Source organism: Brachycentrus maculatus, unplaced genomic scaffold, assembly GCF_059751285.1.
Source record: "Brachycentrus maculatus isolate JH-2025_06_01 unplaced genomic scaffold, ASM5975128v1 h1tg000081l, whole genome shotgun sequence".
Classification (NCBI taxonomy): Eukaryota; Metazoa; Arthropoda; class Insecta; order Trichoptera; family Brachycentridae; genus Brachycentrus; species Brachycentrus maculatus.
The window spans coordinates 3981813-3996828 of NW_028280835.1; the positions used below are offsets into that span (position 1 = coordinate 3981813).

General features: G+C 34.8%; 1 protein-coding gene across 2 annotated transcripts in view; it reads left to right on the forward strand.

Moving 5' to 3' along the window:
• The window catches only part of pit (probable ATP-dependent RNA helicase pitchoune), a 30248-nt gene extending 19002 nt beyond the window's left edge, over positions 1–11246 (forward strand). For both annotated transcript variants that reach the window (XM_088257494.1, XM_088257496.1), the window contains exons 11-12: positions 9332–9509; positions 10999–11246. In XM_088257494.1, the coding sequence (XP_088113620.1) occupies positions 9332–9509; positions 10999–11174 (354 nt within the window). In that variant the 3' untranslated portion in view covers positions 11175–11246. The remainder of the gene's footprint in view (positions 1–9331; positions 9510–10998) is intronic.
• Positions 11247–15016: the final 3770 nt, after the last annotated feature.

Here is a 15016-nt window from a genome sequence, read left to right on the forward strand (position 1 = left end):
AAACTTGATTTTACAGTAGAACGTTTTTAAAGATTTAAAATATAACACAATGTATTAAAAATAAATATCAAGACCCTCATTGAACTTTTTATTGTGCAACAGATCTTTTTAGGTAAAAACTGAAGGTGTTTCTCCATTTGAAAAATATTTAGTACATTTCAAAAAATAATTAAATAATACCTTTTTATTCAAAATGCAAAAACAACATTTTCTGCCCTGTAGCGTGTAAATATTAAGTAAAAAATATGCCTTTTTTGGTGGGATATAGTACATTTTCTGGGCATTCCGAAAACATACACAACTGAAAATTGACGAATTTTGATTTATGACGTTCTTGAAAGGAGTGAGCGATATGTCAAAATAGATGAAGAATCTATTTCCAAAATGACTATCTCCAAAAGACGCGCCGAATGGATCGGCCACGTGCTAAGACAAGAGGGTTTCCTGCACCAAATAATAGAGGGGGCGATGGAGGGAATAAACGCCAGAGGACGCCCACGCCGCGAATACTTAAGCGACTTATACGAAGACATGGGCTGCTCGACGTATGAGGAGCTGAAAAGGACTTCCGAAAATAGGCGAGAATGGCGAAAAATATGTTATCTGTTGCTACAGACCAATCCGCAGGATTGAGACCAGAGAGAGAGAGATGAAGAAAAATATGGAAGTCTCGGTATTTACAGGGTTTATGACCTGTCAAGTGGTTAAGTGATTATTGACAACCACACCACTCAAATTTTTGGAACTCGTACATTTATGTAACGCATCATTAATCTCATGACGTAAGAGTTTACAATAATCATCTATGGTGGATTGAGAAAGAATTTATTTAGAAGAGATCGTTTTTGGATGTATACAAGATCCAAGCCCCGTATTATTTTTACATACTGGTGAGATGTCAACAAAATGTAAAAAATAACTCTGAACTGGAGAAAACCCAGATTTGTGAATAAGTAATTGGACACACTCAAAATGACCTAAAATATTTTTTATGTATAACTTGATTACTACAAATAATATGATTACCGTTTAATCGGAACACATTTGGTGTCCATCTCGATTTTTTGTTTAATATTTTACGTGACACAGTTTGAGAGTCCCTGGCCGACACGGGTTTAACCCTCTACCTCCGCGATACGCTCTCGGCTAACCCCGCTGATTAATGCCGACCGCTCTAAATGTGTTAATACTCGTACGTACTGTCAAATTGTAAAGGCAGAGGAATTTCTGAAGGCATTTCCGACCCGTGGTAACTTTATTTAACGCATCTAACGAAATAGCCTTATAAGAACAAACTAATTTACCCTATTATTTTTTGACATGTCATCAAAGATGAAGAAGAATATGGAAGTCTTGGCATTTACGGGGCTGACGACCGTCATTGGCTGGTTTAAGTGATCACTTGACACACGTGTAACATTCACCAATTTTACCCATTATTGACAAACACACTACTCAAATTCTTGGAAGTTCTATATATATGAACCAATTTTGGAACATTGTTATTGAATCACTAGAACTTCACTAGAGACATCTATTGGTGAGATGAAAAGAAGCTTTTTATTGAGCAGAAACTCTTTTATTAGTATGTGAGGTCCGAATCCTGGATTATAATCACACACGTGAGAAACGCCAGGACTTATTTTCATTTTGAAAAATGAAAATAAGTAATTTACCCTACTTTTAGCATTTTAAAAATAGAATAAAAACAAAAAAAAATATTAATTTTTTTAATTGTCTTGGGGCTTTTTTTATGAGAGTTGTATTTATTATTTATCTTGCTTATTATATACAAGGTTTATATAATAGTTTGACAATCGGTTTGTTGATTCTTTTAGCTATTTTTTTTAATTACTCTGTGTTGGGAACAGGAGGGATAATCTAGTGTGGGCCAATCAGGAACTTCTCAGCATTTGCTCATTGCTGGGAGGAAACCACGTTGCACTCCTCAAGATAAGCTGAACCTTCCATTCCACTAGACATAAAGACACTAGACTTTAATTTTTAGTTTTAAGTTTTACTTGGTAAATACCACTATTTCTTCAAATCTATTGTGACACGTGTTTCGATGCATTCCTCATCATTTTCAAACACTCATCGTTTTTTTCATTATTATTAAAATAGATTTTGAAAAATACAGTGGATTCTCTCGTAACGAGTAATTCACATAACAAACAACAAAATGTGAAAAAGTTGCTACTTTAACGAGCGATATTTCGCATAAAGAGTTACAGAGAATAGACAAGTCTCTTTTTCACAACATTTACTTGTGAGCCGGGACTTACGTGTCAACAAAAAAATGTTTCGCTTAACGAGTAAGATTCTGGAACGAATTATGCTCGTTATGAGAAGTTCCACTGCACTGATTTTTTTTATAAAGAGAAATATTTGTGTTTATATTATTAACACAAATTTTTCAATTTCATACTATTTCTGTGAGCCTAAGCGGCTCATTATTAGAAATAGGTATCAAATTGTGGTAGAGTGGGTTCGAACCGAGAAACTCTGACTTAAGAGTCCGCGACACTAATCACGGGACCACAACCCGACACAATTTTGAAAATACCATGAAGATTCAGTGATTGCCGCGCTGATTTCTCGCACTCGTTATGCTGTTGTTTGGAAATTTGCGCGTTATAATAATATTTTCGCTAACCAGTTCGAAATCCCGACATGTTTGCTTGTTTTTCGAGCAGCATCCAGCATTACGGGCCACCGCGTCATAGTACGTGCTAGCAATATGCGATACACCTACCTAAAGGTACATATACACACGCTGCTAATTAACACGTTCATTGCTGACACCGCGTGAGACGCGTTGACGGTTGACGTGACCGCCACGCGCTCAACGCACCAGACGCGTTTGTTTGAATAAATCTTAAACTAAGAAGCGCAGGGTGACTTTTGAGATGTGTTTAGCCTCAGCCTGAGGTGACCTGTCATTATTAGTCATTCCTAGTTCAACCCTCACTTGGATAAGTCACGTAGCGCGTTTTTATTGTTTTAGTGCGAAAAGCAGCGTTTACACGAAAAGCCATATTCACACGGGTCGAAATATATGGAATTTTTTTCGTTTTTATTTTTAAATTTTTGTTTGTTTGGGTGAAATAACTTAAGATTGACAATAGTTTAGTGAGTATTATCAATAGTTAAGTGAAATTCACATTTTTATTTGTTTGTTTTTGTATTTATAAATAGTGTTTTGTATTTTCGCAGAACTAAAATATTGAATTTTTTATATTATTTGACTAACATTGAAACCATTTTTGTGTATTTTTAAGTATTTTACAAAAAATATTAAAAAATGGATCAACCATCTACATCAAAGCGACCAAGAGTGGAAAATGTGAGTGATAGTGATGAAAGTGAGATAGAATACGATTCAATTAGTGAATACGAAATAGATAGTGATATGGAAACAGACGATGAAAGTGACAGCGAAGACGACAATATGTTCCAAGAACAACCACCGCCCACTCTACCTTCAACTTCGAGACGTTGGTCAAACACGCCAACGCAAGCCCAAGAGATCCTTTTTACTGGAAGACCAGGTATAAAAATTGAAATTTCAGGGAGAGAACCAATAGATTACTTCAATATGATAGCCAATGATGACTTCTATAATCTTCTTGTCCAACAGACCAATCATTATGCTTTGGAAATTATGGCTCATTCTGAAGGAGATAAAAGCAGAATAACTCGTTGGAATGACCTCACCACAGAAACATTAAAAGTATGGCTGGGGCTTTTACTGCACACGGGAACTATTCGATTGAATCGCCTCACGGATTATTGGAAGAAACATCATCTCTTCAATCTGACAGCATTCTCACGGTATATGTCTCGGGATAAGTTTTTTTTAATTCTTAGATCATTACATTTTAATAATAATGAAGCGGACACCACTAGTTTAGGGAAAATAAATCCACTGATACATTTTTTCAACGACCGGATGAGTGCAATTTATGCACCCAATAAAAACTTGTCAATTGACGAGTCTTTGGTACTGTGGCGAGGGAGGCTCGTTATGCGGCAGTACATGAAGGGGAAAAAGGCAAAATATGGCATCAAATTATATGTATTGGGAGAATCCAATGGTTTGGCACTAAAAATAATTGTGTACGGTGGTTCAGCCGACCAGGAGTTGAGTGGAAAGAACCACACCAGTAAAGTTGTCCATAAGCTCATGGAAGGGAGCACCCAAGTCGGTCACTCCCTTTTTATGGATAACTATTACAATAGTGTCCCTCTGGTAGAAACCTTATTGAGCCAAAAAACATATGTTACGGGCACTTTGCGAGCTAACAGGAAATTTAATCCAAATGAAGTTTCAAAAAAAAAATAAAACTGGGGAGTCTGTGAGTCAGTATACTGATAAAGGTATCTGCACAACCAAGTGGAAAGATCGCCGAGAAGTGTTGGCCATATCTTCCGAATTTGATGGAGAACTAACAAAAACAACAAATCGTCATGGAAAGGCTGTTGCAAAGCCCAAAATGATAATAAAGTACAATAAATTCATGAGCGGTGTTGATTTCCACGACCAAATGTTAGCGTACTACCCAATAAGAAGAAAAACTTTGCGGTGGTACAAGAAATTGGGCATACATTTGTTTCAGACAATGTTATTAAATTCTTTTTACTTATTCAATATGAATAGCGAAAAGAAAATGAGTCTATACGATTTCAGACTTCAAGTTATTGAAAAACTCCTCGGCCCTCCTCCCTCAATGCAAATATCGAAACAGGAAATTATTTCACACCTCCCAAGTTTTTGCCCGAAAGACGATCGCGGCACAACGAAAAGAAGACGGTGTAAATATTGCTGGAGTGAAAAAAAGACAAGAAAAGACTCCATATTTTGCTGTCTTCAATGTCCAGACGGACCAGGATTGTGTCTGGAACCATGTTTTCGTATTTACCACGAAAAACAATTCTGATCACATTAGTTTTATTTACTTGTTTGAAAATATAAGAAAAAAATCAATTGTTCTTGTTTTTATTTGGAAAAAAAAACAATCTTCCTTGTACATATTTGTTTGACACAACATCTACATAAAAAAAACATAGTTGCGAATAAGTTCTCTGCGGAAATGTCATTCAATTCCACCTGAAGTTCAAATATCACTGGACACTACTTGTAGTAGCGCTTTGGACGGATGTCGACCGGAAATGATGCGTGCGGGGAGGGGTGAGGATAGAGTAAGAAGCGTACTATACAGCGTGTTTATAATTTGTCGTTATATTATGGGGGAAAAAAACAAAGAATGTTTAAAAAAATCCAGATAGTGAAAAACAATATAAAAATCAAATAACGTTGTGTGAACAGTATGGACAGTAAAACTTTTTTACCTCATGTTTATGTCTCAAACATATAAATTCGTCGCAAACCACACACGTTATTTTGTTTTTGTTTTGTCAGATTTGCAGAGGTCGAAATTATAGCGACTTATCTTAGGGGAATTCTTCCCCCATTTCATCTGCAAATAAGCTAAATGCCTTTTGATGGAGCTTATTATGTGATTTTAATCTGCTTCGTTTTCTTGCATTATCTTTTACGAGCTACATGGTAAAATACTGAATGAATTTTCTTCTTTAACGTCTGTCATTTGGTTTCCATTCCGAATTTTTATATAATAAACGTAAAAATGCAATTGCACCAATAAATGTCAGTAGATAATATAAATTAATTATAATTCTCATAAGAACGACAAAAATCACTCTGTATTTGCCAAATAACGTTAGCGTATCGGGAACACAATGAACACGCGTGCAAATTGACGATGTACCACCGATGACTAAACTGTGGGGATAGATAGATTATGATGCCGCGTGTTGGAACGGCGATACGCGAAGACAATAATGCGAAAAATGAATGGAAAAATTCAGCAGAAAAAATCCAATGTTTGTTTGTTACTTTTTTAACATTATGAGGTACAATTACTATTGAAATTTATACTCCCTTTGGAACGGGATAGTTGAAAATTATAAACAATCTTTCCAGTAAAAAAAATTGCACGTGTAAACATAGCTTTGATTCGCTCGCCCTTGAAAAAATAACTGTCCTTTTATACCTGGGATGAAGTTACTTCATTTGTAATGGCATAAAAGGGTGCGGACGGTATTCTTACCTTGATTTCAATTCATTTTACATATTATTTACTTACTTTAGAAGAGCCGAATATTCTCAGCGTGACATGAAATATCTTGTAATTATAGTTAGCATGGAACGTGTTAAACATGCTTATGAGCATGCTTAAGGGGATATTCGCAAACACAGAATCCATTCCACCGGAGAGATTGCATGTCGCTCACTCCTTTCAAGAATGTCATAAATCAAAAAACTTGATTTTTCAGGAGAACGTTTTTAAAGTTTAAAAATATAATACAATTTATTACAAATAAATATCAAGCCACTTATTGAACTTTATACTGTGCAACAGATCTTATTAGGTGAAATCTAAAGGTTTTTTCTCCATTTGAAAAATATTTAGTATATTTAAAAAATAATTAACAATACCTTTTATTCAAAATGCAAAAACAATACTTTCTGCTCTGTAACGGGTGCATATTCAAATTAAAATATGGCGCTTTTGCTGGGATATTATACATTTTCTGAGCATTCCGAAAACATGCACAACTGAAAATTGACGATTTTTGATTTATGACGTTCTTGAAAGGAGTGAACGACATGTCTGTACACGCCCGATTTTTGTCTGTTTTTTAAATGTATGTAAATAGAAAAATATATAGAAAATAATATATAATTATATAGAATAATATTTTTATACATGTATTTATTTTTAACTGCTTACATTTCAATATTTCTTTTCTTTTCAAAACCGTATAATTATTTTGAAGAAAAACTTATTTTTTCAATGCAAAAACGGTGTTTTATGAAAGACATCAATTACGTAAAATGTTGCCTGGATTTAGAGAAAATTAAGAATTCACGAATATTGGGCCTATTTAATTTTCTTTAAACCCAGGCAACATTTGACGTAAATGATTTTTTTGTTGCTAAAACGCCGTTTCAGTTCCTACTGAAAAAATAAGTTTTCTTCTAAATAAATGTGATTTTAAAAAGAAAAAAGTTATTGAATATGTATTCTAAAAAAAGTTAAATTTTAACATACATTCTTTAAAATATGAATGGGAAAAAACGTCTAGCTCCTAGCGCGGTCAATCGCGTTCTGAATTTGAACGTTTGAGATCTCGGTCTTAAGACGAGCATGCTCTCTGGCTGTATACATTTGCTCGAGATAAGCATGCTCGTTTTTATACATCGATATTAGCAAACCTGTTCTGACGCGGTGCATCGAACGTCTGTTGATTTTTGAGCATCTTATTTTTTCCGCCTCCGTAGTGTAACGGTCAGCATGCTCGCCTACCGTTCTGGAGGTCCCGGGTTCGATTCCCAGGGGGGTTTTATAAATATAAGTGATTTTTTCACTCTAATATTTATTCAATATTACACTGGACTGGTACCTGAAGTGGAGGGCTGATCACCTTTCCTTCATGTGTAATCGATCGAGATAACACTGCGTTTATATGAAGCAGTGCCCTATGCACCATTGGGGTGCGGTAAGGGATTTATTATTATTTCTAGCAAAGTACGTACACATATGCTACTTACTAACTAGCAATTGCTCAATAAAAGCATGCTTTTGAGCTAATAATGAGCGTGTGTATGTAGTTGGCTTAAGTTGGCGTTGTGTCGTGTAGTTTGGCCATGTATGTAAATATTTAGCTCTCACCGAACGTAATGGTACTAATTTTATTTCGATAGCGCACCTGCGCATTATTTGCGAGCGCGTCAATATTTGTTCGACCTGTTTGTCTTGTCTTTTTGTTTTTCATCCAATGATGATTAAATCGGATCTTTGCCAATCAATATGTATAATTTTCCTGAAACGTGTCTGCATTAGCGATTCGATGTTAGAAGTGGCTTCGTTAGCTCGAATTTAAAAATCACGCTGAGTATGCAAATCCGTATTCACAAATGCTGTCAAAATTTTACCTTGATACGAAAACTCTAACTAAACTAAAAATCTGGCTAAGCAGGCCATGACCTCATTGAATCTTGCATTATCTTTCTTGTATCTTAAACTCATCCGATTGAGGGCTGCTTTCGCTGTTAGTTTTTGACATATCGCTCACTCCTTTCAACACTGTCAAATTATATAAAAAAATACTTGATTTTTCAGGAGATCGTTTTTAAAGTTTAAAGATATAATAAAATGTATTAAAAATAAATATCAACCCACTTATTGAACTTTTTACTGTGCAACAGATCTTTTTAGGTAAAACCTGAATGTTTTTCGCCGATTGTTACGGTAGGAGTCGTAACAATCGGCGGGTATGTATGAGGAGATGCATGAACGTGGAAGAGGCGAAGAATGTTTGCAAGGACAGAGTGGTGTGGCGCTCTATTCTCTCTGCCTACCCCTGCGGGGAAGCGGCGTGATGGTTAGTTATTTAGTTTTGAATGTTTTTTCTCCACTTGAAAAATATTTAGTATATTTAAATAAAAATAATTAAACAATACCTTTTCTTCGAAATGCAAAAACAACACTTTCTGCCATGTAGCGGGTAAATATTAAGTTAAAAATATGCCGCTTTTGCTGGGATATAGTACATTTTCTGGGCATTCCGAAAACATGTTCAACTGAAAATTGACGATTTTTGATAAATGACGTTGTTGAAAGGAGTGAGCGATATGGGTCTAAAGCGACGGTAGTGCACTGGAATACTTCCCTATTCTAGATCATTCATCTTCTTCTTCAAACCCTTGTCCCATATAACCGCAGTGTTATGTTGATCGTTAACACATGAAGGAAAGGTGATCATTCCCCCGCTTCAGGTACCAGTCCAGGGAGATAATAAGTATAGGAAAAAGGTGATTCGAATGCGTAAAGAAAAGGTGGCAAAATAAATTTTTGAGGCAATTGTAGTTGAAAATAGGAGCAGATGAAGACCGAGAATTGGCATGATCAGGTATTTTAAATACTTGAAAGTAGTCATATCAAGTGTCGGAATAATCGGCGGGTGTGTATGAGGAGAAAATAAATAGCAATGTTTATAGAATTTATAAAATTAAATAACTTTGTTTTAACCACCTTTTTATTGATACAATTTAACCTACCGTTTTCGACAAGAACCTTGTCATCATCAGGGTTTATTTTATAATATTATTATTATATTATAAAACATCAAAATACTCTCACCAAAAACTTCCACATACTCCGTAAAAATCCAAGATGTGCCACAAAGTATCTGCGGAAACCATTCAAGAAATGTTTATAAAGTACCGTTTTTCTTTTGTCCTCAGCTCGAGAAGTTGGTCTCCAAGAACTACTTCCTGCACATGTCCGCCAAGGAGGCGTTCAAGAGCTACGTTAGAGCATATGACTCCCACCAGCTGAAGGCCATATTCGACGTGGACACCATCGACCTCCTGAAGGTGGGCAAGTCCTTCGGATTCACGACGCCGCCGTCCATCGACCTCCGTATCCTTTTCTATCACAATCAATTTATTCACCGTTTTATTTTTATTTTCTCAAGGATTTTAAGTACTCAAAATTTTGAGAAATGTGGTTGTCAATCATGGATAAAATGGTAATGTTACACCGTGTATAAAGTGATCACTTAAACTAGCCTGTTACAGGTCGTAAGTCCTGTAATCCATTTTTATCATCTTTGTTGAGATGTCAATTTTTTCAAGGGACTCCATACAAATTAAATGTCCGATTACACATCGGCTATCCTAACTAAAAACACAGTAGGGGACATTTTTATTTAGTACGTTTTTTTTGCATTTTTGGACTAAGTAGATTCTACTTACTGCAAAAATGCAAAAAAAAGTACTACAAAAAAAAATGTCCCTTACTGTGTTTTAAATTTGGACAGCCGACATGCTAGTACGGGTATGAAGAGCGACTGCCTCACCTCTTTCTATCTTATATTCTTCCTCCATTTCCTTTCCCATATAGCAGTCCCGCGCTCCAGATTATTGTCTTCATTTTTAATCAAAATTTTACTTAGTAAATACCAATATTTATTAAAATGTATTGTGATACGTGTTTCGATGCATTCCGCACCATTTTCAAACACCGTATGTGAAGCTAAGTCTAAATTTTAGATTTCTGTAATTCAACACATCTAAGTATGTCGGCTCAACACAGGCCATGCCCAAACAGCCGTAATACGTATAGTAAAAAAATGTATATATCTATGAAATAAATAAATAAATAAAAATATAAAAAAATATCTTCCCGATGAAAATATATTTAATAAAAATTCTCATCTACAATATTCTGATGTTTTATGAATCAGTTTCTCTCACATCCGCTTAATATTTTTTTTTAATGTAAAATTAAATTATCTGCCGAATCAATTAAGGGAGTACTTTCAAATATACAAAGTCATTACGCGACCGGCTGTGCGAATAGCCACACGTTATTCGCGCATATTATTTAAAGAATAGTGGTATTTACTAGGTAAAACTTTAATTAAAAATGGATAGATTTTACCACAAGAGACTGCCGGATCAATTAATAAGAATATATAGCAATGCGGCGTTTTTTTTTAAACTTCTTGCCTTTCAATAACTCTTAATATTTTCTATAACAAAACACTACCATAATTCTTAGATAACAAAACCTTATTTCGAGGAAAAACTTATTTTTCAAATATAAAAACAGTGTTTTAAAAAATACAATTACTTTTAATGTTACCAGCTGTGTTTAACTAAAATTAAGTACGTCGGTAGACATAAAAATCTCGGTGAGTGGTTATATACTAATATTATTAGCATTTTTGTAAAAAAATAAATAAGTAACAATGACTAACCACAAAGTAAACGCTTTAAATATTGATAATATTGAGAATAAAATTTTGTTGCTGGCTATTGAGTATCCCGCCTTGGAATTGAATTGAAATGGGATTCGCGTCTGCAGTCTGCTCTTCCCGGAAATATTTCCTTGACGTTCGAAACAGGAGTATCGGGAGCCAAGAAGAACGACCGGCCCAGGAAGCGGGTGGGGGGCGGCGGCTACGGCCAGTTCAAGGCCATGAACTCGGACGGCAGGAAGCGGGACGACAAGACTAAGATGTACCGCCAGCCCAAGCCGGGGCAGGCGGGACGCCCGGACAGGAGGCAGTTCGCCAGATAATGAGGGTTAAATGATGCGAATACCAAGCGTTTTGGTTTCACCGATATGTTTTATTTAAATAAAAAATATTTTAAATATTCTAAATTGTTTTATTTAGTTTTTTTTTGAAGCGCAAGACCGATAAAAACATGGCTCGATCAGGTATGCCAAATACTTGAAAGAGGTCAGGTTAGGAATCGTAACAATCGTCGGGTATGTATGAGGAGATGCATGAACGTGGAAGTGGCGAATAATGTTTGCGAAGACATAGTGATGTGGCGTTCTATTCTCTCTGCCTTTCCCTGCGGGGAAGCGGCGTAATGGTTAGTAATTTTATTTTAGTTAAAAGCGTAAGTCTTGTTTCACTTACTATCCAGTATAAAATCAATCGTCTTTGGAAATAAAGGTTTTTTTATAAAAAAAAAAATTCAGTCTCCAGCGTTTCATTTCTGTTAAAATATACGGGTTTAAGGCCTAGATCTCAAGCGTTCAAATCTGAATGCGCTCGGCCGCGCTCAGGGCTGGACGTGTCTTCACTCTCATTTTTTTTTTTAGAATGTATATTGGATTTTTGTTTTTGTTTTTTAGAATATATATGGAAAAAATATTTACATTATTTTAACTCGTACCTTTCAATAACTATTTTCTTTTCAAATCCCAAAATTAACGTCGAAGAAATATTTATTTTTTCAATGCAAAATCGGTGTTTTAATAAAAATAGAAAACATTTACGTTAAATTTTAATTAAAGAGATTTTCTTCAATTAAATTCCACATAACCATTTTCTTATCCTGAAATAGTGTTACGTTACGACGAAATGGCTCCGGTCAGTCCGCACCATAATGCGCGAGAATCGAACGCATATTTCAATGCCAAAAATGAAAACCACGTATTGAAGTTGTTTAACCTTCAGACGAAAACTTTGGCCAGTTTAAATCCATTATTATCCACATTTAAATGTTCACAGTGCACAGGGCAGAAATCCCCACATCGCATGGACACGGTGTTGAGTTGACGGCCAATTACATGAAGGTAAGGTTATATGTTCAACGCTCTACGTCCTTGGCTTATAGGAGTGGATACAGGTGACGTAAGTGAAGAAGCTTAGGGTGGATGTCAATATTGATATATCGCTCACTCCTTTCAAGAACGACATAAATAAAAAATCGTCAATTTTCAGTTGTGCATGTTTTCGGAATGGGCAGAAAATGAACTATATCTCAGCAAAAGAGGCATATTTTTAACTTAATATTTACCCGCTACAGGGCAGAAAGTGTTGTTTTTGCATTAAAAAAAAGGTATTGTTTAATTATTTTTTTAAATAAACTAAATATTTTTCAAATGGATGAAAAACCTTCAGGTTTTACCTAAAAAGATCTGTTGCACTGTAAAAAGTTCAATAAGTGACTTGGTATTTATTTTTAATATATTATTTTATATTTTTAAACTTTAAAAACGTTCTCCTGAAAAATCAAGTTTTTTTATTTATGACGTTCTTGAAAGGAGTGAGCGATATGTAAAAGAAGAAATCATTAAATACGTGAAGGAAAGGTGATCACTTCAGGGCAGTAAAATATAAATATTTGAGATTAAAAAAAAGCAAAATACAAATATAATGTATTAAGAAGGTCGAAGAGGTTTGGGCAGAAGACAGATCTCCTGGCTCCGGAATATACGAGATCAGGGATCAGGACCGTCGAGGCGCTGTTTAGAGCTGCCCAAAACAAGGAAAATTACTCTCAAGTGATAGTCGACGTCAAAGAAGTAAAAAATTTCTTTATTTTGAACTCGAAGCCCCCAAAACTGTAGCCAATCGCACTGACCACTATATTATGGTGGCGGATTATAATTGCAGTATGTATTTTTAAATGCAATTGCAAAACGAATGTTGACAGAGAAATTCATCATCATAATACATGAAAACATGATAAAATACATGTGGCGCCGATAAACACAACTAAGTATGGAGTATGGTCCTTGCAATATTTTTCCTTAAACCAAATTAACCAGCTGCGTGACATATGTAAATAAAATATAATCCAGTCAGGGATCCAAAATAAATTAACTGAAAAAATACTCCGTGGAAAGATATTTGTGTTAGTGATTACTTATATTTTCTCATTTGTTTCCTTTAAACATGCTTCTTACCTTATGTTTTTTTATATGCCTATTTACTATAACTATTTATTGTTTTTAATTTTGCCTTGTGTTCGTTTTCTTTGAATTTTTATATATTTTTTATTTGTGTTTCAGTCTTGTTAAACTTCATCCCATGTCCCAAGATGAGTAATGGAAAATTCTCATCGGGAATATCATATCATGGCAAAAAATTATAACAATAAAATCTCTGTTTAAATAATCCCTGTTATTTAAAGCTTCTAACCTGAATAAAATACCCGCTATTGAACTTGAAGTTTAATTTACTTTTAAAACCACGTAAATATTATGATATGTCAAACTACTTAGTGTATTTTGCCAGTTCATAGAACGTTAAAAACTTTATAATACTGCATCATCAAGTCTAACTAACTAACCATCACGCCGCTTCCCCGCAGGGGTAGGCAGAGAGAATCGAACGCCACACCACTCTGTCTTTGCAAACATTCTTTGCCTCTTCTACATTCATGCATCTCCTCATACATACCCGACGATTATTACGACTCCTGACCCGGCCGCTTTCAAGTATTTGACATACCTGATTGTGCCAAGTTTTCCTCGGTCGTCCTCTGCTTCTTTTTCCAACTACATTCGCTCCATAAATTTGTTTAACCGTTCTTTCTTCACTCATACGCTCCACATGTCCAAACCATCTCGACACACCTTTCTTAATTTTACCGATAATGCTTATCTCAGCCTTACATTCTTTCCTTATTTCATCATTCGAACATCTATCAAACATCGTTTTGCCACACATTCGTCTGAGGGATCGCATTTCGACTGCATTCAGTCTGCTTTCATCCTTCTTTTGCCAACTCCATGCTTCGCTTCCATCATCAAGTCAAAATTCCATATTTTCAAGTTAACGTTTTTTGCCAGAACACACACGATATATACATACATATATGACTTATATACGTTTTTAATATGTTTTAAAAATTAATAAATAACTGTAAGACGTGATCCGACCTTACCTAGGATGTATCTGAGTTTTTTAAGCTTAGAAATAGGTTTATTTAGAAATCAATTATAAAGGTGTTAATCATAGAAGCGGTTAGGAGCACGATATCAATTTGTACAAACAACTCATTTTTACGTTTTTTTAAATAAATTTGAAATTACTTTTGTCTATAATTAATGGAAACGTGATTAATGTCGAAATGAGCAGATATTGAATAATTTATGGTGATATGGAATAGGCCTTAAGTACGGCATAACACAGTTGGCCATCTGGCTTCAGACTGGTCACCTCCTGAACCATGTTCCGTACGAGAAAATTGATTAATTTTGATCAATGTTATTACTCTCGCGTACGTTTATTAACGTTGATTTAGCACCGAGTAATTAACACGTTCGTGGCTAGAAATATTTATATTTTATTTGATGAAAATGCAGAGAAATTCTAGGAATATATTATATTGACATTTTTAATATTTTTGTCACACCAGACACTGGATTATTCACTCTACGGATGAGACGTCAATGCTATAGTTGTCTCATATTGATATGAAACATCTATCGTTTCGTAATAGCAGCGCCATCTGTTGAAAGTAAAATTGATCCTTTTAGCTTTTTCTTAACTAAGCATACCTATTCTTTATCATGTATGGCTATTTGAGTTCTAAAACATTATTATTATTATTATTATACACTCGTATTTGTATACATATATATTAAGGTTTTGTTCGGACATTTTTTTAAAAGAA